We start from the raw sequence: 23,656 nt of genomic DNA on the forward strand, positions 1-23,656 counted from the left end.
GAGAAGACAGAGGAGGTGGCGGTGTCACAAAGGAGGCTTGGTCAGTATTGGGAAAGTCTGCAGGAATGTAACAGAATCATAGATTTAACAGTGGAAAGGACCCTAGGGCCAATCAAATTCAATCCCTCCATTTTACAAGTGAGTAAACTGAGTCTCAGAGAAGTTAAAAGACTTGCCTAAGGCCACTTGGTACTTGTTCCATTATACTGCTTCCCAAAGTAGGATGAAGACTGAGAATACTTGGCCACGAAATTAGGGAATCAGGATATTGGTGACTTTGGAAAGAGCTGTTTCAGTATAGTGATGGAGGTAGAAGGCAAACTGTAGGGTAATGACGAGATTGTTTGGATTAATTTTTTTTCTAGATATTTAGCAGCGAAGAGAGGAGATATTTAAGATAGTAGTTTGAGGGAGGTGGGGGAGGAGGAATTAAAGGAGACCAGGGAGGAGGAATTAAAGGAGACCAGAACATATTTGTTCAGGGGGAGGAGAAGAGAGAGGAAGACCTTAGATATAAGAGGGAGATGCATTGAAGCCAGGTGTTTTTTTATAAAACACGGGAAAAGAATGAGATCGAGGACTCAATGGGAAGATTTTGCTTTCACAAGGAGGGCCATCTCATCCTCTAAAAGGATGGAAGAAGGAGAAGGTACTTAAGGGCATAGGGAGATCTTAGCATGTGAACAGATAGATTACAGAATTCACAGTGAACGTACTCACTCCTCCCAGGAAAGTAGGTGGTCAAATGTTGAGAGAGGGGGATGGGGTAGAATTGGCGTCTTAAGAAGAGGTTTGGGATGGCCACCATGGGGACAGAGACAGAGAGTCAGTCAATGAATAAAAGATGTTAGTGGTGAGGTTAGATAGTGTGAATTCATGGTGATCTTTTTTATAACATCACTTACTCTGATAGTGGCAAGAGGCTTAGGAGAAGGACAGAATAAAATTGATGGGGCCGAGAGTCCAAAAGACATTTTGTTTACATCACATAAATAGCTCCAGACATTGATGATGAAATTCTGCATTTATGTTTTACAAAATTGCAGAGATATTGGTCACACTCCCATTGACCAATGGGGATCCACTTTGGTTCACTGGTACACAGGCTGAATTTGTCTTTTAATGTGAAAGAGTTAGCTTTCAAATTATTAGTCAGAATATCTAGTATTCAAAGAAATCTGTGCCATGTGAACTTCTTTATCTCATTAAATAACTGAGAAGGACATTGACACAGTGGCTACAGTGGATAAGATTGCTGGGATTTTGAACTCAGGAGTACCCGACACAAATATTGTCTGTGTGACTCTGGGCAAATCATTTTAATTTCTCTCGGCCTTGGGCTTCTTATTAGCACAAAAGAGATCCTAATAATAGCATCTGCTTCACAAGGTCATTGTGAGGATCAGATGAGATAATCCATAAAGTGTTTTGCAAACCTTAATGTGCTATGTAAAATGTGGCTGTTATCAAAGAAGTTCATTTCATCATTTTTAGTGACTGTGTTCAAAGATAATTAAGTTTGGGGACTGAGTACTTCAATATGGAAAGCTCATCCTCTGGAGTAGTATTATTTTAGTTCCAGTTGAAATACTTCTAAATGTGTAAAGGAAAGACATATGTTGAATTTAAAGGAAAGAGTTTTTTACTTTGCCCTTGGTAACTGGGGTCAGCATGGAAAAACAGTGAAATTAGAAGAATCTACTACCCACCATCAAAGCCTTATTCAATAAGGTTTTGCCAGGATTAGGGTTATTGATGCAAAACATTGAAATACTTCAATACCCCACATATAGTTGCCATAAGGATATCATTAGATAAACTATTTACATTTTATTGACAAGAAAAACAATTATACAAGTCTACAATGTTTAAAGCAGTCACATTCTAGAAATTTCATGGAGGGAAGTATTGATTTTAGGGTCATTGCATTTAGATTTTAATTTCATTGTATTAGGTAGCAGGGAGTAAGTGGATAGGGAGCTGGGTTCAAGCCACACCTCTGATAGATAATGACTGTGTTCGAACCATTTACCTTCTTATTGTCCTAAGCGATTCTCTGAAACTATAAGTTTCAGTAAAGGTGCAGACCTACATACATAAATTAGGGCATTCCTGGTGTCAGAGAAATCACAGGCAGTTCCAATTCCTATCCCTATCATATTTATATTTTAATATCATACAATATTATACAACACAAAATAAAAATAGGAGACAGCATAGATTTTAATATTATTTATTATGATATTAATATTATTTATTATTTATTAATATTATTTATTATGATACATAAAAACTGCTATAGGAAAAAACTGTATTTTTTAAAGATATAAGCAATTTCTAGATGCAACTACAATCCCATCTTTACTGTTTCAGTAATTCCAAAAAGCAAACACGTTTCTCTGATAAGTGTAAATGGTTTTTGGTTTTTTTTTTTGCTGATCTTGGAATTTTATTACCTTATTTTCAATCCTTTCTGTCTTTCAGATAAAGACCATCTTAAGTGGCTTTATTATAAGGGGCTACTTGGGGAAGTGGACACTTTTGATCAAAACTGTTACCCTGGTCCTGGTGGTATCTTCCGGCCTCAGCCTTGGAAAGGAAGGCCCTTTAGTACATGTGGCTTGTTGCTGTGGTAACTTCTTCAGTAGTCTGTTTTCCAAGTATAGCAAGAATGAGGGAAAGAGGAGAGAGGTGAGTTGGAGTCAGCTTTCCTTGGTAGCTCACTCTCCCACTTCCACACTCCTTTTCAGTGATGAACTTGGCACTTATATGTGAATATCTGTATTGTAGGTGCTTTCCGCGGCAGCTGCTGCTGGGGTCTCTGTCGCCTTTGGTGCCCCCATTGGGGGTGTACTTTTCAGTCTTGAAGAGGTGAGAATAAAGAACTTAGAGGACTAATGGTTTGGGGTGAGGGTGAACAGAAGAGTGGTGTTATCAAGAAATGATTTGATGACTGTTGAAACAATAGAATATACTTTTGAATTTCCTGGGCTTAAATTTAAGAAAAATTATGCAGAGGCTAGTTGTAGGTCATCAACCAGCTTGTATAAATTAGTTTTTGCTATTGTATAAGAGTTCACTTGGAAAAAGAAAAAAAACAACCCTCCTTTATCCATAATGGAGTCTTTTTTTAGTATTTAAATCTTTATTTTTCTTACTTTTAGAATAAGTCCTGGGGGATTGCTGTCATAGTAGGCACCATATCCCACCATGACTAAATGGTGGTTGTGGCTTTCCCTTTTAATATTCCTATCTTTTCAAAACAGCAGTGAATCAAATTAAAAACCAAACAGAACTTAGAAACTAAATAAAAATTTCCGATTATAATTTTAGATTTGGTTAAATTCATTTAAGTGTTTTTGCTGATGTATCTTACTCATACCTAAAATTAAATGAGTGAGTTAGCTGTTGTGTTTGGGGCTTATACCATTTTTTTTTCCAAGTGATAAGCACTTGAATGGAAATACTAGGATGAACCACAAGATGTTAGAATTTGGGAGACCTTAGCGATCACTTAGTCAACCCTGTTCACTTTACATAATGAGGAAACTGAGTCCAAGAGAGGTGAAGTTATTTGCTCAAAATACTAAGTAAATGTGGGTAGCCAGGTGGCCCAGTGGATAGAATGCCAGGCCTGGAGTCAGGAAGACCTGAGTTCAAATTTGGCTTCAAGACACTTACTAGATGTGTGATCCTGGGCAAATCACTTAACCCTGTTTGCCTCAGTTTCTTCATTTGTAAAATGGACTGGAGAAGGAAATGGCAAATTATTCTAGTATCTTTGCCAAGAAAACTCCAAACAGAGTCACAGAGTCAGATATGAAATGACAACAACTGAATAAATGTTAGTTATCTGTAAAAATAATGATAATTTTTTGCCTGTGGTAACATAGCTACTCTATGAAAGATGATTCTAATCAAGCGTGTTTTCAACCTTGGTGTTTTGTATATTGGCCCGAGATGCAAATTTTATCCTTCTCCTGGCTAACTCCTAATTATCTCTGTTTATTTGTTTCAGGTCAGTTACTACTTTCCCTTAAAAACTCTCTGGAGGTCATTTTTTGCTGCCCTGGTGGCTGCTTTTACACTGAGGTCCATCAATCCCTTTGGGAACAGCCGTCTGGTTCTCTTTTATGTGGAATACCACACACCCTGGTACATGGCTGAACTTTTCCCCTTCATCCTACTTGGTGTCTTTGGAGGTCTCTGGGGGACCCTTTTTATTCGCTGTAACATTGCCTGGTGTAGAAGACGGAAGACCACACAGCTAGGAAAGTATCCTGTGTTGGAGGTCATTGTGGTGACAGCCATCACCGCCATAATTGCCTACCCTAATCCCTACACGCGCCAGAGCACCAGTGAGCTCATCTCTGAGCTGTTCAATGATTGTGGAGCCTTGGAGTCCTCCCAGCTCTGTGATTACATCAATGACCCCAATATGACCAGGCCCGTTGATGACATTCCTGATAGACCAGCTGGGCCTGGGGTTTATACTGCAATGTGGCAACTGGCTTTAGCCCTCATCTTCAAAATCATCATTACAATATTTACTTTTGGCATGAAGGTAAGGAAGAAGGAAGCAAGATAGTGACCAACCTGAAATGTCTGGGTTAGCTGTCTCATATATGAGGGGGAAAAAAGAAACATAATTAGACACTGGGATAACCACTGATTGACATCATACCAGGTAGAAGGAACTAGACTGTGTATTTATCTTAGCTTATCTCTTGGTGAATGTACATGATTAACTGCTGAACTATACTTTGAAAAGCCACATAGATGTTTCTTGTGAGAGGAAAGCCCAAATTATACAAGATTTAGAATGATGGTGTTAGTGGATTATGGCCACCATTAGAGAAAGAAGACTCCAAGCCTGGTTGGAGCATCTTGGTATAAAAACAAAACAAAAAAACAGCTCCCCATCATACAATCTATTACTTGAGGAAAACTCTTAAAAGTTTTCCCCAAACTCCTAGTAATATAAAAGCAATTTGTGTCATAAAATAATAGAATCTTAGATTTATAGGAAACCTTAGAAAGTATCTAGTACAGTCTCTTTACCTAGTATAGGAATCACCTCAAATAATAATTTTTCTGTGTTTCAGATTTTAAAAAATACTGGCTTCTATTCAAAACTCTTCATTAATTTCCTCTGTTTCCTTAGTCAAAGTCACTTAACTTTTCAGGGCCTTGGTTTACTCCTTTATAAAGATGAGAGGATTGGACTCGATCTTTCAAGTCTTTTCCAGTTCTGAAATATTGCATGATCTCATGGTTTGTGAGGGAATCATGGTGAGGAGAGATGCAGAAAAAGAACCTAAGTGCTCAACTGAGTGACATTAAGTGACTCAACAGAATTGCTCAAATGATCCCAAGTAAGGCATTTTGTTGACCACATGTAAGTGTGTGTGGCTGTCCCAGAGGACACACAGTGACTATGGTGGTTCAGGTGTATGGTGGGCCCAGATCTTCTGGATTTCTGCCCTTATATCTGATGGTTGTTGTTGGGAAGATTCAAAGGAACTGAGTGGGATGGGGGAACCTTAGGAGTACTCAATCAGTGGGTAGCCTGGACTGTGACTCCCCTTACCATCCACAAGGACACTGTGATTAGTAAAGTGTGCTATCTTACACACCTGGATTAGATGAAGTTTGCTAAGCTGATAGTTGGCTAACCTTGCATTCCTCACTCTAAATGGAGCTGAACAAGCCAGTTGTTTGGTACCTAGGAACTTCCTAGAATATAACAGGTCAATCAGCGGTCAAACGTGGAGTCACTTCTGTCAGCTAGGGCCTAGCAAAAGGTCAGTGCTGACATGGTTATATTCTATCCAGTTTAAAAAGCATTTATTAAGTGCTTGCTGTTTGCTAGGCATTATGCTATGTTGTAGATATGAAAAACAAGAAGAAACAATTCCCTGCTGTCAAGTTACTTACATTTTACTGAGTTGTGGGGATTATAAACTCTCTAATTCTGTATAGTGGCAGGGATGGTAAAATACTCATGCTAGATAGGACCTGGTTTCCTGGTAGAATAACTGGATGGGTTGTGAAGTATGGATCATGGTAGGCTAGATGTAGTTAGGTGAGTTTTTGCTCACCTAAACAACCAAACAGAATAGCTCAGGCCTAGGACAGAGTGCCAGATTTGGGTGGATAAACTACCCCAGGAAGAGGGTGAGGACATAGTCTCAGCAGCAACAGCCTCACAGTAATTAACTGTTGCCCATTATCATCTAGATATAATATTGATCCATAAAAATTTGAGAATTTTTTTTATTATTTACTTTTAGTTTTCAACATTCAGTTCCACGAGCTTTTGAGTTTTAAATTTTCTCCACCTCCCTCCCTTCTCCCCTCCCCAAGAAGGCATGCAATCTGATATAGCCTCTACATATACATTCATATTAAACATATTTTCACATTAGTCATGTTGTAAAGAAGAATTAGAACCAATGGGATGAACCACAAGAAAGAAGAAACAAAAAAAACAAAAGAGAGAGAGCAAGTAATATGCTTGGATCTGCATTCAGACTCCATAGTTCTTTCTCCGAATGTGGATGGCATTTTCCATTGTTGAGTCTTAGAACCTTGCATTGCTGAGAAGAGCCAAGTCTATCCAAGTTAGTCATCGCGTAGCGTGTCTGTAATTGTGTACAATGTTCTCCTGGTTCTGCTCACTTTACTCAACATCAGTTCATGTAAGTCTTTCCAGGTTTTTCTGAAGTCTGCCTGCTCATCATTTCTTATAGTACAATAGTATTCCATTACATTCACATACCACAACTTGTTCAGCCACTCCCCAATTGATGGGCATCCCCTCAATTTCTAATTCTTTGCCACCACAAAAAGATCTGCTATAAATATGTTTGTACATGTGGGTCCTTTTCCCATTTTTATGATCCCTTTGGATACCTAGAAGTGGTATTGCTGGGTCAAAGGGTATGCACATTTTATAACCCTTTGGACATGTTTCCAAATTGCTCTCCAAAATGGTTGGATCAGTTCACAACTCCACCAACAATGTATTAGTGTTCCAGTTTTCCCACATCTTATCCAACATTTATCACTTTCCTGTTTTGTCATGTTAGCCAATCTGATAGGTGTGATGTGGTACCTAAGAGTTGTTTTGATTTACATTTCTCTAATCAATAGTGATTTAGGGCATTTTTTCATATGACTATAAATAGCTTTAATTTCTTCCTCTGAAAATTGCCTGTTCATATCCTTTGACCATTTCTCAATTGGGGAATGACTTGTATTCTTACAGATTTGATTCATTTCTCTATATAACAGAAACACTGGTTATAAAAATTCTTTCCCAGTTTTCTGCTTCCTTCCTAATTTTGGTTGCATTGCCTTTGCGCAAAAATTTTTCCATTTAATGTAATCAAAATTATCCATTTTGCATTTCATAATGTTCTCTATCTCTTGTTTGGTCATAAATTCTGTTCTTCATAAATCTGACAGGCAAACTATTCCTTGCTTTTCCAGTTGAGAATATTTTAATGGATTTTGCCATGTTTGATGTATGATATTTATCATCTCCAAATTACATGTAAAACTGTTTACTCCTTTATTTTTTTTTTTTGAGGGGGGAAGGCAGGGCAATTGGGGTTAAGTGACTTTCCCAAGATCACACAGCTAGTAAGTGTGTCAAGTGTCTGAGGCCGGATTTGAACTCAGGTCCTCCTGACTCCAGGGCTGGTGCTCTACTCACTGAGTCACCTAGCTGCCCCAAATGAAAAACTTTGAAACTATAGAGACCTACAGGAGGGAATTAGAATGTTAGGAGAGACAGGACATGCCATCCTCATTCTGTTTCGTACTGGAATTGTCCCAATGGTGCTTTCATTGAGTCCACAGAAAATAACTTTATATCTCAATATTCTTATTTAATCACAAAAAAACAGTCATGGGATCATAAGAGCATACATTTAGGAGTGGAAGAGCTCGTAAAGGCCATGGAGTCCTACCCTTTACAGTCATCCTGAACATTAAGTAATAAAAAGGATAATGATTTTTCATGGGGCCATTTTTATTTGAACCCACTCAAAAAAATTAGAAGATAGATAATATCTCAATTTTCTATAAGGCATTATGGTTTCCAGAGTGCTTTACATATGTTATCTCATTTGATCCTCATAGCAGCAGCATGGATAGATTATTGGTCTTGGAATCAGGAAGACCTGGGTTAGAATCCTACCTCAGACACATGTTAGCTGTATCACCTTGGGCCAATAACCTCTTGGACTCGGTCTCATAATCTGTAAAAAGGTGATAATCTTTTTAAAAAGGCATGTCTCTCATTAGGAACTACAAAAGGACCTTTGAGGTCATCCAGTTCAACCCTCTTAATTTTACAGATAATGTAACTGAGACCCCAAGAGATTCAGTGATTTGCCCAGGGTCAAGAAGCTATTAAGTATCTGAGGCTGTCTTCTAACCTAGGTCTTCCTGACCCCAAGTTCAGCAGGCCTAGTTGAAAAAATTCCTCACCTAGTAGCCAGCCTTTTGGTGATGGACCTCTCTAAACTTAGCTAGGCTTGTCCTCCTATGACAAAAACACAGTTCATAATACAATTCCTTAGCCATCTGGTATTCCAAGCCTTTTTTTGCAGTTGGTATAACCTGTAGAGTCTCTGAATAAACCAGTCAGGGTAAGAGCCACTCAAAGTCTCACACTCTTTAAAATATATAAATTGACCCATTCCAGCCATTCTAACTGCTGGTGCTACCTTCTATCTACTCTTCCCCACCAGGAGGCTTGGGGAGGGAGGTTTTGGGGGAAGAGGAAGAAGAAAAAGCCCTTGTGACAAATACTTATAATTAAATAAGACAAATTCTTGCATGGGCCATGTCCAAGAAATAGATATTTCTTTCTGTACCCTGAGTTTATCACGTCTCTGTCTGGAGGTGGTGCTTCATCATAAGTCCTCTGGAATAAAGAATGGTTGTTGTAGTGATTAGAACTCTTAAGTCTTTCAGAGTTTTTACAATGTTGCTGCTATCATATAAACTGTTCTCCTGGTTCTGCTCATTTTACCCTGAATCAGTTCATACAAGTCTTCTCAGGTTTCCCTAAAATCCCTTTCATTATTTCCTATAACACAATAGTATTCTATTACACTCATATACCATAATTTGTTCAGCCATTCCCTAATTAAGAGGCACCCCCTTAGTTTCCACTTTTTCTTTGCTACTACAAAAAGAGCTGCTATAAATATTTTTGTACATGTTTCTTCCTCCTCCTTTTATCTCTTTGGGACATAGGTTTAGAGTATTTTTTTTTAATTTTCCTTGCCTTACCACAGCCAAAATGTAGTATACGGTTATATTTAGGGAGCTTGGTCCAAGTTACTTTCTGTCAGGGATCCCTAGAGAGTTCTGGGTTTACAGCAATTGTCCCCAGAGAATGCATTTTGCTTGTTCCTGTTAAACAAAACCAGAGAAAACAGCTTTCTGTTTTTCAGAGCGCTTTTGTTAAAATCTGCCCAGAGTGAACTTCTGACAATAATTCTACAAAGAGACCGGCTTAGTGAAAAGACTTTTTTTCTTCTCTCAGACAATAGAATTGAGTTGTATCACTCCCTTTCAAGTCTATTTTTATGCATTGTTTCTTTTTGGCAAAAAAAAAAATCAGGTTTATATGGGGGTGTGTAAAAATGAAGCAAGAACCTGATTTTTTTTTTGAGGACTGGTCCATTTGATTAAATGGCTTACTGAAGGTTTCAGAGGATTGATCATCTCATCCAAGGGACTCATTTCTTACTCTTCTCTATAAGAATGATAACATGTTTTTTGAAGAGACGCTCCCCAAGAGAGGATTGTAACCTTCCCTTTGACTTTCCTGGGATGAAATGAACACAGAGCAAGGTGAACCCCTTATAAAGGGCATCATTTCCTCCAAAGTGCCCCCAGCTTTAGGGATCAGAGATAAGGAGTCAAAGATAGCTGCTATTAGCTGCAAGGCCTGTTTACTTTTGTAGTGCACTGATTAAAATCACAGACAGGAATAATGAAAGAGATGCTCCATGAACAAAGTGTCAGAAGCAGTCTCAAAATTTAAAGAAAAACAACTGAGAATAGAATCTGGTATATTTTACAATACTTTCAACTATCAATAATAAACTATCTTGAATGTAGTTTTTAAATTTATAAAGAAACCAAAACATTCACAATTACAGTGATAATTTTGAGCTCCCCTCCCCCCCCAGGTAATAAAAAAAATTCCCATAGTTTCTTTTTAATATGGCACATCTCTTTCTTGCAGCCCCATCTCTAAAATGTTGAGAATATTGTAGGAAAAATTGACAGGCTGGAGCAATTAGGACTTTCTTTTAACTAAGGCTAAGTGGCTGTGTATTAAAGAGAATTAATATTTTTAAAGCATTTTGGAAGATGGAAGGCTGCTGAAGGGAAAGGTTGGGTTTCTTTATTTTACCTGTGAGCAGTCAGTGAGCCCCCCCCCCTTCCTTTTTCATTCTGTTGCTTGACATTTAATTTTAAAATTCATTCTAAATGACACAGAAAGGAGAGAGATAAAGCAGCAGAAAATCTCTTACGGCAGAGGCTCATTTCTACGTGTTATTTGCAGTTGGGTTTATCACTTCTGTAATCCCTAACAAGCAAATCAGAGATATGGAAGAAGAGGAAATGAAAGTGAAAATCTCTTCTTTCATGCTAATAGTGGGCTGTGTAGTACTTTTTGAAAGTATTAGAAATCAGTTGTAATAGAAAGGGCATTTAGACTTGGCAGTCTTAAAAGCTCACTTTAAGGCCTGGCTCCACCGCTTACTAACTGGGTGACATTAGAGGAGGTATTCTTTGAACCTCTCTTCCCTCATCTATGAAACACAGAAATCAGATTATTATGTATTTATATTATATTAATGCATTATAAATTATATTAATAATAACATCAATGATTAATTATTTCATTAATAATATGTAAATTATATATACATGTAAAATATATGAAAATATATATTTTATATATTCATATATATCGCCTGTTTGACGTGGTTGTTTCCAGGAATACTCATGGCAGACTTTAAAGTATATTCAGTAAGCCTTGAATACACTCTTTCCTTCCTCATCTCCTCCCCTTAAAATCCCTAGCTTCCGTCAAAGCTCAGCTAACACATCACCTTCTACAATGAGGCCATTTTTGATTTCCTCAGCCACTAGTGCCTTCCTTCTGAAATCACTTTATCTTTACTTTGTATATATTTTGTATGCTTCCGTAAGCTCCTTCAGGGTAGGGACTGTTTCACTTTTGTCTTTGTGTTCTTAACAGCTAGCACAATGCCTGGCCTATGGTAGGGCCTTAATGAATACTTCTTGGTTATATTATTATTATTAATTATTATTATCTTTTAGATCTAGAGCTGAAAAAGATTCCTTAGGTCTTTTAGTTTATAAATGGCAGTTGTGGTTAACGTTACATAACTAATTTAACAAGCTGAAAATTCTTTATCACTTTTTATGTTGATTAACTACTTATTTTCTCTGTCTCTCTTCCTTTTTCTCTCCCTCTATTATTCTTTCTCTTTCTCTGGCTCTTGCTTTTGCATTCTCTCTCGTTCTGCCTCTTCCTCTCCCTGTGTGTCTTTTTGTCTCTTGTCTCTCTTGTCTATCTCTTGTCTCTGTATCTCTGTCTGTCAGTTGTTAAGAAGGAATTGCCTAGGATTAAGAAGAAAGTTGGAATTATGCATCCTCCTAATTATAACCTTATGATAGTTTGGTTGTTACAAGGGGCATGCTCCTAAATGTTTAACAGTCAGATTGAGGGTGAGGAGTGGGGAAGATCTGCATTATTGACATTTTTGTATCACTTTCTTAAATCCAGATAATCCATAAGATAATAGATCAAACCATGATTTGTAGCTTGAGCTGGTTGGAGCTGACCACACCCCTGACTGTTAAAAATTCTCTGGGATACGTGGGACATTCCAGCCCCTGTGCCCTAATGCCTTTCTTTTCTCTGTGTTTCATTGGAGATCCCTTCAGGCCTTTTCATTCCCAGCATGGCTGTGGGAGCCATGGCGGGCAGAATGGTGGGGATAGGAGTGGAACAGCTGGCTTACCACCACCATGACTGGATCATCTTCAGGAACTGGTGCAGACCTGGAGCGGACTGTGTCACCCCTGGACTTTATGCGATGGTGGGAGCCGCAGCCTGCCTAGGTATGCCCTTTGTGGGGTGGCAGGAGCAATGTGACTGGATCCTGGTTTACATTCATGTTCATCATATGTACTTCATTTTAAAAATGAAATTTGGCTAGGAATTGTAGGGCCTCAGACATTCAGGCTTTGCTGTTCTAAATTGTCATTCTTCCTCTCCTTTTGTTCCACCGAATTTAAAAGAGGGCCAATCTTCAAAGGTTTTCAAGGCATGAATTTTCCACCGAGACTTCCCTGAAAGGCCCAATTGTGACGTAAGATGTAGAGAGACGATCTGGCTTAGTACTAACCCTGAGAGGTAGAAATGAGTAATGCCTTCTTAAGCATTGATGTTGGCTGGTCTGGGAATGAAGAGAGTAGGGCTTTAACCTTGGCTCCGTATTTGATTTGGTCATCCAGTTAGAGATGCTGAAATGAAGCTGTGATGGCTGTCCTTCAGAGGAATAAAGGAATTATTTTTTTGTCCGAGGTGGGTGAAGGTGAGGGAGATTTACTTGGATTTATCTTTTCTAGCTGTAGATAAAGGTTTTTTTGGATGCCAAGTTAACATCTCATCTTCTTTGATACGGCTGTTTGGAAGCCTGAATTTCCGATTTGACAATGCACATAAAAGTTTGTATGGGTAAAACAAATTATTCACTGATGACTCTTTTCTCTGTATAGTTGATGGCCCAGTGGATAGAATATCAGGCCTGAAGTGAAGAAGACCTGAGTTCAAATCCAGTCTCAGACACTTGCTAACTGCATGACTCTGGGCAAGTCACTTAATCCTGTTTGCCTCAGTTTCCTCATCTGTAAAATGAGCTAAAAAGGAAATGGCAAAACCCCTCTAATATCTTTGCCAAGAAAACCCCAAAAGAGGTCAGAAAGAGTCAGACACGACTGAAAAACAACAAAGCAACAGAGTTTTGTCTTCACTTCTTTTACCTCTTTGCATTTTTATGCACTGGCTACCTTGCCTAGAAGGAACGTTCCCTACATCTCCTGTTGAAATCCGTCTCTTCCTTCAAGGCCCAGCTCGTGTTTACCGACTTCTTGAAATGTTCCCTAGTTTCTTCTTCTGCTGCGCTTTGCTGGAAGGGAACCCTTCCTTCTTGAATCTCTTCTACCCCCCTGGCGGCTCTTGTATACTTAGCCGTATTCTGACTTCTCTTAATAAATAATTGTGACCCTCTCTAGATTACCTAGATTATAAGTTTATATTATAAATTAGATTATAAATGCTTTAAGGCAGGGCCTGTCATTTTTGTATTTCTAGTACTGAATTTAATACCTTGCACAAAAGCAAACACTCAATAGGAAAGTGTGATACAGTGGAAAGAGAGCCGGATTTGGAGTCAGAGGAGCTGGTTTCAGATCTTGGCTTTGCCCCTTAGTGCCTGGGTGTCCTTGACAAATCACCTTACCTCTATGTCTGTAAAATAAAAGGTTGGACTAGATGGTCTCTAAAGCCTGATAGTGATGATCCAATATGTATGTACAGAGTAGAATTGAAAGGCAAGAGTTCCTTATAGAAATCCCATTGAATCCGGCGTGAATGCCATGAGTATTGATTCGTAGACTTGCCTGTTGAACTTTATGAGCTTCTAGTTTCAGGATTAATAAGTGAATTTGAAAACGAAGGAAAAACAGTAAATGAATTCCTTTGTGAAATCCTCTTGAAACAAGACAGTCTTGTATAATAACATTTTAAAGTGAATTTGGATATTTTTCATGAACTCTAATTATTTTGATTTGAAGCCAGTCATGGAGGATGGTCTCATTTTACCGTAGGCAGATGGACCATTCCTCTGACCGTTGAATGGAGATACCTTTTCTGACAATGACAGCAACCGGAGATATTTGTTCTCTAGTATGCCAGCTGTGGCAACATTAAGAATCTTAGTCTTTTTCATCCATTTGTTGAAAGCTCTTTTAAAGTGTTATATAAATATGGTTTATTACTACCATTGCTGGTTAATAGTACTGCATGTAGTTAATATTTGGTCACATGAAGTTTATTAATATACTATATATTCTTAGGAGTGGTAGCTTATGGTGGCAGTGAAATCTGTTAAGGGTTTATCAGCATCCTTACATTAAATGTCTGATAATCTCAATCTCCTTAGAAATGCAGGAACTTTATTCCCAGTGGGATGGACCGGGGCGGGGGGGTTGGATAGATGGGTAGATGGGGGTGGATGGATATACCATGATCAGTGAAATTATGCAGCATATTTTTAGTATGGGGAGGATAAATTCCAGTTTGTTATCAGAAACCTTTTAATTCATATATCAGAAACACTAATCAGAAAGTGAGGCAATTGGTCCTTATAGATGGTTTCTCATATCTGGGACAGTGCCTGAGCCACACAGATGACTTGTAGATAACTGGGGAAAAGTGGGTTCAGTGACTCAATTTGAGGTAACTTATTTCTCCCTCAAACTGGAGGCCCGGGATCAGAGAATTGGACAGGACTTCGCTAGAATGAGTTACCTTCTCTTTGTTATATGTCTTAATAATGACCGATATTTGTATTGCATTTTCAGGCTGCTAGGTGGTACGAAATCAGGAAGACTCCTCTTCCTGAGTTTAAATTCAGCCTCAGACACTTACTAGCTGTGTGACCCCAGGCAAGTCACTTAACCCTGTTTGCCTCAGTTTCCTCATCTGTAAGATGAGCTGGAGAAAGAAATGACAAAACCACTCTAGTATCTTTGCCAAGAAAATCCCAAATGGAGTCACAAAGAGTTGGAAACGACTGAAGATTGAAGGACAGCAATATTGCATTTTAGTTTGCAGAGTGCTTTTTATACACGATCTCGTTTCAACTTCGCAAAACCTCATGAAGTAGCAATTAAAAATGCTACTATTCCCTATTTACAAATGAGGAAAGCCAGTAAATGATGAACAAGATTTAAACCTGGGTCTTCCTGATTTCAAGTTCAGAACTAGCATATGTAATTTTTGTAGATTGCTGCACAATCCATGCCATTGTGTAGGTATGGGAATTGACTCCTTGATGTTGAGGCAACATTGTATTTGGAATTTGAGAACCTTCATTTGAATCCTGGTTTGTTTTTTTTTTTATTATTGCCTATGTGATATTGAGAACCATCACAACTTTTCAACTTTGTAGTCTTATATACAAAACGAAGGAGATTGTCTAGACAAGCCTAAGTCTCTTTTGGCTGCAAATCCTTCGAAACCTTGGAGCCTGACTAGATTTTCTTTTCTTTGCAGGTGGTGTTACCCGAATGACTGTTTCGTTGGTGGTGATCATGTTTGAGTTAACAGGAGGTCTGGAGTACATTGTACCGCTAATGGCAGCAGCTGTGACGAGCAAGTGGGTAGCAGATGCGTTTGGAAAAGAAGGCATCTACGAGGCGCACATCCACTTAAATGGTTACCCATTTCTGGACGTGAAGGATGAGTTCACTCACAGGACGCTGGCAACCGATGTCATGAGGCCCAGACGTGGGGAGCCGCCACTTTCTGTGCTCACTCAAGACAGCATGACGGTGGAGGATGTGGAGACGCTGATTAAAGAGACAGATTATAATGGCTTCCCTGTGGTGGTTTCCAAAGACTCAGAGCGCCTCATTGGTTTTGCCCAGAGGAGAGAACTCATTCTTGCTATAAGTGAGTAGTAAAGAATATGAACCTAATATTTACTAAGAAGCTAATAGTAGTGTTAGCATCAAATGAAATTTAAAAGACAAGTAATTTGTAAGTAATGAAGAATCAAGACTTGGAAAAACTTATCCAAGTGAAGTAAGACCTAATTCACTTAGTTGCTGACTTATAAATGCCCAGCTTACAAATGACTCATGTGTTCCATCTCTGCCCTGAATCCCTCTCCTATTCTGGGCTCTGGCCCATGGCCCCATCACCCCATCAGATTAGTTCATAAGTGGAGGAAGGGAAGAATCCATGAAAATTGAAGACTGCTTATTCCCAGATATGGTGGTCTCTTTCCTCTGGCTATCATTCCCCCACTTTTCCTGAATATTTTAACTTTACTTTGTTCCATAATCTTAAATTTTTTTAAAAAATAGAGGTTTATCTATGTTAACAAATGTCTCCTTTTGATAATCACTAGGGAGCTTTAATAGTCATTCATTCATTAGCATGAATTAATTAAGTTGGATTGTTTTCTACCTAATGCCTGTTTTTACTGAAGGAATAGGAATTTTGGTTAGCACGGAAGGCATACAGGATGGTTAGGGCAGTATCAAGGTCCTTGGGTACCCAAGGAGAGTGGTGGTAGGAGGTGAGAGTATGTGAAAGAAATGGAGATGGGAAAGTGTAGGACAAACACTAAACTCAGGAAATGAGTCTACTTGCTCCTTCCCCTCCCCTTCCTGTATCCCTCACTGTCAGTTGTCAGGCTAGGATTATTAGCATTATATTAGGATATTAGTTATTATATTAGGATTATTAGTTAACCTATAGCAGTGGTCCCCATAACTAGATAAATGAGTGGATAAAATATTTATTAAGCACTTACTGCATGCCATTCACTGTGCTACACATTCAGGATACAGATTTAAGAAAAGTTAAGACTATTCCTGTTCCATAGCAGCTTACATTCTAACAGGGAAAAGTACATAAAAGGAAGCTGGAAAGGAGACATTCCCATGGCATGATTTGCATAGAGTTGTGGTAGAATTGGTAATCTTGTTATGCATAAGATAAGATGATAGCTTGCCTATCAGCCTATCAGAGCCCAAGGTGGTTCTAGGGGAAGGGTTCAGGGTGGCAGGGTTGGAAGAAGAGACTGATGGCTGGAGCAGTCAGACAGATATAGGAAGAGAATGATACACATGTGGCCTATGTTTAATTGCTTGACTTCTTAGGGAGAGTGGGTGGGAAGGGAAGAGGGGAGAGAATTTGGAACTCAAAGTTTTAAAAACAGATGTTCAAAAACAAAAAAAAAAGTTTTTGCATGCAACTAGAAAATAAGATACACAGGCAATGGGGTGTAGAAATTTATCTTGCCCTACAAGAAAGGAAGGGAAAAGGGCATGGGAGGGGGGTGGGGTGACAGAAGGGAGGGCTGACTGGGGAACAGGGTAACCAGAATATACGCCATCTTGGAGTGGTGGGGAGGGTAGAAATGGGGAGAAAATTTGTAATTCAAACTCTTGTGAAAATCAATACTGAAAACTAAATATATTAAATAAAAAAAAAAGGAAAAAAAAGAATCAAGAAAACGGGAAAGGGGAGAGGAGGAAGATGGTGACCAGCCCCGAGAAAGGCTTTAGACAGGACAAGAAGTATAAGGATTGAGAAAAGACTATTAGATTTAGTAATTAAGAGATCACTGGTAATGTATGTAGCATTGCTTCTTCAGATCTGTGCTCTCAGTCCTGAATGATCCATTTACAATTGAGCTTTTAGAATAGAACCTGAATTTTAAGCTGGGAATTGCTTGTACGTGGATGAGGTTCATTTTGTTAATTTTTTTATGGAGTTCAAATGAGCTTAAATATCTTATTGTTCTGTGTATACTTTACTTCTTTTCTGAGGAAATGAATCTGTAAGAGGATTTTCTTTTAGCATAAGACCAGAAGCACTTAGTAATCTGATAAAAGTTTTCAAATCTGCTGACTTGATAATGGATAATACCTTTTGGATTCATACATAAAAGTCATAAAACTTTTAAATCAGGTGCTTCTGAGTGAGAGAACTATCTTTTGAATAAAGTACCACAAATAATAAAATCTTTTGAATAAAGTATAATACAAATGAATTGGGCACCCAGGTGGCACGATGGATAGAGCACCAACCTTGGAGTCAGGAAGACTCCTCTTCCTGGGTTTAGATCTGGCCTCAGACACTTCCTAGCTGTGTGACCCTGGGCAAGTCACATAACCCTGTTTGCCTCAATTTCCTCATCTGTAAAATGAGCTGGAGATGGCTGGAAATGGCAAACCACTCCAGTATCTTTGCTAAGAAAACCCCAAAAGGGTTTTGGACACTACTGAAATGACTGACTGAACAACACCAATTATTTCAGTACATTATAGGATCGGTGATTTGTTCAGGGAAGAGGTCAGATAATTCTAGGGTTGATGGAAGCTTACAAAGGTTAAATGATCCTATGATTTTATGGTTTCCTTTTAGTTTCTTTTTTTTTGCTTGTTGCTTTATTTTTTATAATAAATTTACTTTTTATTTTTAGTTTATAACACTCAGTTCTACAAGTTTTGGGGTTCCAAATTTTCTCTCCCTCTCCCCCCCCCCCCAAGATGGCATGTAATCCAGTGTAGGTTCTACATATACCTTCACACTGAACTCATTTACACAATAGTCCAGTTGTAAGGAAGAATTATAACCAATGGAATGAATCATGAGAAAGGAGAAATGAAACCATAAAAGAAGGGAAAAAAAAGAGAGAGCAAAAAGGTTGCCTCAGCCTGCATTCAGACTCCATAATTCTTTCTCTGAATGTGCGTAGCTTTTTCCATCATGAGTCTTTTGGAGCTGTCTTTGAACCTTGCATTAATGAGAGGAGTCAAGTCTATCAAAGTTAGTCCTTACAGATGCTGTGTGTCTGTAATCCTGTATAATGATCTCCTGGTTCTGCTCCCCTCGCTCAGCATCAGTTCATATAAGTCATTCCAGGTTGTAAGGAAGTCTGTCTGCTCTTCATTTCTTATAGCACAACAGTATTCCATTACATTCATATACCACAGTTTGTAGCCATTCCCCAATTGATGGGCATCCTCTTGATTTCCAGTTCTTTGCCACCACAAAAAGAGCTGCTATAAATATTTTTGTACATACGGGTCCCTTTCCCACTTGTGTGATCTCTTTGGGATACAGCCCTAGAAGAGATATTGCTGGGTCAAAGAGTATGCACATTTTTATAGCCCTTTGGGCATAGTTCCAGCTTGCTCTCCAGAATGTCTGGATCAGTTCACAACTCCACCAACAATGTAACAGTGTTCCAATTTTCCCACATCCTCTCCGGCATTTATCATTTTCCTGTTTTCTCCTGTTGGCCAATCTGACAGGAGAGATGCGGTACCTAAGAGTGGTTTTGATCAAATGAACTAATATTTGAAAAATGCTTTGCAAACCTTGAAATTCAGTATAAATGTTGGATGCTTAGCTGAGCCAGGATTTGAATGTAGGTCCTCTAACTACAAATACTGTACCTCATTCCGCTGTATCATGAAGCTGTTGACGGATCACGACTGTATCATGATAGGCTGGTAACCTGAACCTTCCTTCGAACTATATTTATTTTCAACCATAATGGGACAGATTGCTTTATGTCATGAATGTAAGATATAAGACTATAATATAACATATAACATAGTATATCATAATATAATACAATAACAATATAATACAATAATACAATATCATATATGCAATACAATATATCTTGTATGATACAATATAATATATAACATAACAATATAATGTAATGTAATGGGATATGACATTATGTAATATAATATACTATGAGAAAATAATCTCTAGACATAGATCTGGGCTGAAACTCAGCCGCCATTTTTTTTAATACATTTAGCATTTTGTAAGACCATTCTGCCGTTTTATTCTCGTCAGCTTAGCCCTTCAGTACCTGTGAAAGCTTCGTTCATCAGCACACCTGGATAGACTCTGTATCCTCCCTTTGGTATGACAGACAAAAGTGTTCCATAAACTAGTCTCAGACCATCCCTGACGGATTCCACAGTTTTCTTGCTCTGACCAGGGAAATCCTTTTGTATATTTACCCTCTGTTTCCTATCTGTAAGCCACTTCCTTATTCTTATTTAAAAAGTTGTTCTCCCAAATCCATGGTGATTCAACTAAAAAAAAATTCAGCTTTTTGAAAATCTCAATAAAAGCACACCCACCAGTTTCCCCTCACCTACGCTCTCAGTGATGTCAGACATAATTCCATCTGTTAGAAACCATAGTGCTTTTCTCACCAAAAATTCTATTTGCTTACACATTTGGGATATCTTTTCTATAGGTTAGGGATAAATACAGAATTGCATTATAATTCTTTCCCCTCCAATGGAGCCTGGGTTGGTTTGTTTTTAAATATTTTAATCAGATGTCCCTTTTTAATTATACAGTCTCTCCCAGGACTTTAAGCAAAAGGTACAATTTGAAAAACCTCACTAAAGTAATAAATGTCAGTGCATCAGATGCCCATTGTCTAGCTGAATAGGCACCTGCATAGAAGCTACTGGCTAATTGCTGCTGACACTCATTCCTGTAATCAAATGGTAAATAGTGATTGTCATCAAACTGGTAGAGAGGGAATCTAGGTTTATGAATTGATAGCTCTCTAGGTAGCAATGTTTGGAATGTCTATAGACAAAAAGTAAAGGTAAACAATGGCTTTCTGCTTTCTGTCAGACAGGTAATGTAACCTAGGGGAGAGGCAGTAGTAGTGTGTACCCTTGAGCAATCAGAGATGCTTATCTTCTTTGACTGTAGAGACAGACAGGAAAAGTCTATCTTCCCAGGTATAAGGGAAGAAGTTAACTTCCTCAATTTGTGGAACTGTGTATCTTTTTGGGTTATAGGAATGGGATCAAGATGGCAGAATTGTAGAGTTTGGAGGGACCTCCGCAATCCTCTAGTCCAAGCCACATGAGAAAAAAGGATCCCACCCTTAACAACGTACATGCTCAGTGGTCATTTAGCATTGGTGGAAGATCTCCAGGGAGGAGTAACCATTCATCACCTCCTTTGGTCGCCTCTTCAAAGCACTTTGTAAAACTCTTATTTGTTAGAGGGTTTTTCCTTGCATCAAACCTATATGTGCCTCATTAGCTTTTACTCATTGCTCTTAGTTCTTCCCCAGGGGTGCCCTACAGACTAAGTCTTATGCCTTTTCCACATGATGAGGAAGGAAAGAAAAAGAATAAACATTTATATAGCTTGTACTATATTGCAGGCGTATTGTTAAGTGCTTTACAAGCATCTCCTGTGATCCTCACGAGGAAGGTGTTATTATCCTCATTTTACGTTGAAGAAAGCCGAGGCAAACAGATGTTAAGCGACTTGCCCAAGGTCACACAGCTAGGAAGTGTCTGAGGCTGGATTTGAATTCAAGTGTTCCTGACTCCAAGCCTAGTGCTTTATCCACTGTTCTTCCTAGCTGCCTCAAAACATCCCTTCAAATACCGGAAGACAGATTTCATGTCTTCCCCCACACCCTGGGTTTTCTTTTTTTTAGGTTAAATATTCCTGATTCATTCAACTGACCTTCATATGATATGTACTCAAATCCCTTCACCATGCTGGACACTCTCCAGATTTTCAGTGTCCCGTCTAAACTGTGGTCCCCAAAACTGAACCTAATATCCCAGATGCTGTCTGACCAGAGAAGAGTAGAGGAGAGGCTATGATTTCCTTATTCCTGGAAGCTGCCTTTTGGTATAGCCCAAAATACGAACATTAACTAGTCCTTTTTTAAAAAAATTATTAATTTATTTTTAGTTTTCAATATTCAGTCCCACAGGTTTTTGCATTTTAAATTTTCTCTGTCTCCTCCCCAAGGAGGCATGCAGTCCGACATAGGCTCTGCATATACATTCATATTAAACATATTTTCACATTAGTCATGTCGTAAAGAAGAATTATAACCAATGGGATGAACCATGAGAAAGAAGAAACACAACAAAACAAAACAACAAAAAAAGAGGGAACAAATGGTATGCTTTGATCCACATTCAGACTCCGTGGTTCTTTCTCTGGATGGTGATAGCATTTTCCATCGTTAGCCTTTTGGATTTGTCTTAGAACCTGGCGTTATTGAGAAGAGCTAAGTCTGTTGAAGTTAGTCATTGCACAATATGGCTGTAACTGTGTACAATGTTCTCCTGGTTCTGCTCCCCTCACTCAGCATCAGTTCATATAAGTCTTTCCAGGTTTTTCTGAAGTCTGCCTGCTCATCATTTCTTATAGCATGATAGTATTCCATTAGATTCATGTATCACAACTTGTTTAGCCATTCCCCAATTGATGGGCATCCCCTCAATTTCCAGTTCTTTGCCACCACAAAAAGAGCTGCCATAAATATTTTTGTACATGTGGGTCCTTTTCCCATTTTTTTGTGATCTCTTTGGGATACAGACCTAGTAGTGGTAATTGCTGGGTCAAAGGGTATTCACATTTTTATAGCCCTTTGGGCATAGTGCCAAATTGCTCTCCAAAATGGTTGGATCAGTTCACGACTCCACCAACAATGCATTAGTGTTCCAATTTTTTTCCGCATCTCCAACATTTATCATTTTCCTGTTTTGTCATGTATTGCAACAATCCGGCTAGCAGCTGCTGTGGGGGTGTAAAACCAACAACCAGCACACACAATGCTGCAAACCCAAGTTCTTTTGATCTGCTTTACTAAGGAAAGCAATGCTAAGGGGTTAACAATCTTACTTGAATCCAGCATACAAATATCATTCACTTAGTTCAGGGGGAAGAGCCGGCACCTTGAGCTTCAGAGCAAATACAAACAAATTAAAACATCAACAGACAGACCTTGTCTGATTCAAATCTCAGTGCATAGTTGCCAGAGTTTAACACAGTCCGAACATCTGGGTTTACAAGCTGGAGGGCTCTTAACTAGAACTGCCCAGAGTCTCCACATCAGCACACCACCAAGAGTGAGTGCCCTAAGCAAATAGCTCTGTCTTCTCTTCTTGTGCACTCTTTAGCCGTCATCTGAGCTACCAGAACTTAAGCTCTTACTATTGGCTCTGGTCTTAGCAACTCCCCTGAGGACCGTGGGGCTTCACACCCACATCAGCTTAGTACCTAGTAGCTAGGGGTTTTGGGCCTACTTGGGAGAGAAGATGTAATCACACCTCCCTTCATTGGCCCCACCTGGAGCCCCACCTTAGTTACCAGCATCATGTTAGCCAATCTGACAGCTGTCTCTAATCAATAGCCTTAACTAATCTTGTTGGAAGCATTCCCCTCCCCCAGTTACCTGTAGAAACTTTTGAGCTTAGTAATTATAGCAATTAGGGTCTCCCAGATAGATGCTTTCACACATCCCTGCTGTCCTGCCTCTCCCTTTTTATCACTGTTGGCATGCTTATCTTCCTGCAGCCTTTGTTGAATTCTGCCAGTCAAGTGTAAGCCACTTTAGGGTGGGTCTTTGTATCATTAGTATGTAGCACAGTGCCTTGTGAGTAGTAGGAACTTAATAAATGTTTGCTGAATTGAATTTAAAATGGACATGAGAAAAAGTTCTTAAATTCTAGAATGTAGAAATTATAGTAAGTAAACTAGCTTGGAACCCTGGGATGTGGTATCTTTTTTTTCAAGGGGTTAAAAGAGGCTTCTGAATAAGGAAGATTGTAAGGTTTCTTATTTGGAGCACTTTAAAAGAGGAGAGAACCCTTTTAGTGTGGGCAAGTCAAACAGATTTCAGTTTTGGACCCATTATTTTACTATACAAAGAATTCCTAGGAAGAAACCACCTCTGTGGATGCAAGTCAGCAA

At 38.8% G+C, this 23,656-nt stretch overlaps 1 protein-coding gene across 2 annotated transcripts in view; it reads left to right on the top strand.

Moving 5' to 3' along the window:
* Positions 1-23,656, top strand: part of CLCN4 (chloride voltage-gated channel 4) — a 100,714-nt gene that overhangs the window by 51,059 nt on the left and 25,999 nt on the right. For both annotated transcript variants that reach the window (XM_036743156.1, XM_036743157.1), the window contains 5 exons: positions 2,485-2,691; positions 2,791-2,871; positions 4,019-4,564; positions 12,003-12,189; positions 15,410-15,808. In XM_036743156.1, the coding sequence (XP_036599051.1) occupies positions 2,485-2,691; positions 2,791-2,871; positions 4,019-4,564; positions 12,003-12,189; positions 15,410-15,808 (1,420 nt within the window). The remainder of the gene's footprint in view (positions 1-2,484; positions 2,692-2,790; positions 2,872-4,018; positions 4,565-12,002; positions 12,190-15,409; positions 15,809-23,656) is intronic.

The sequence above is a fragment of the Trichosurus vulpecula genome, chromosome 2 (genome assembly GCF_011100635.1).
Source record: "Trichosurus vulpecula isolate mTriVul1 chromosome 2, mTriVul1.pri, whole genome shotgun sequence".
Lineage (NCBI taxonomy): Eukaryota > Metazoa > Chordata > Mammalia > Diprotodontia > Phalangeridae > Trichosurus > Trichosurus vulpecula.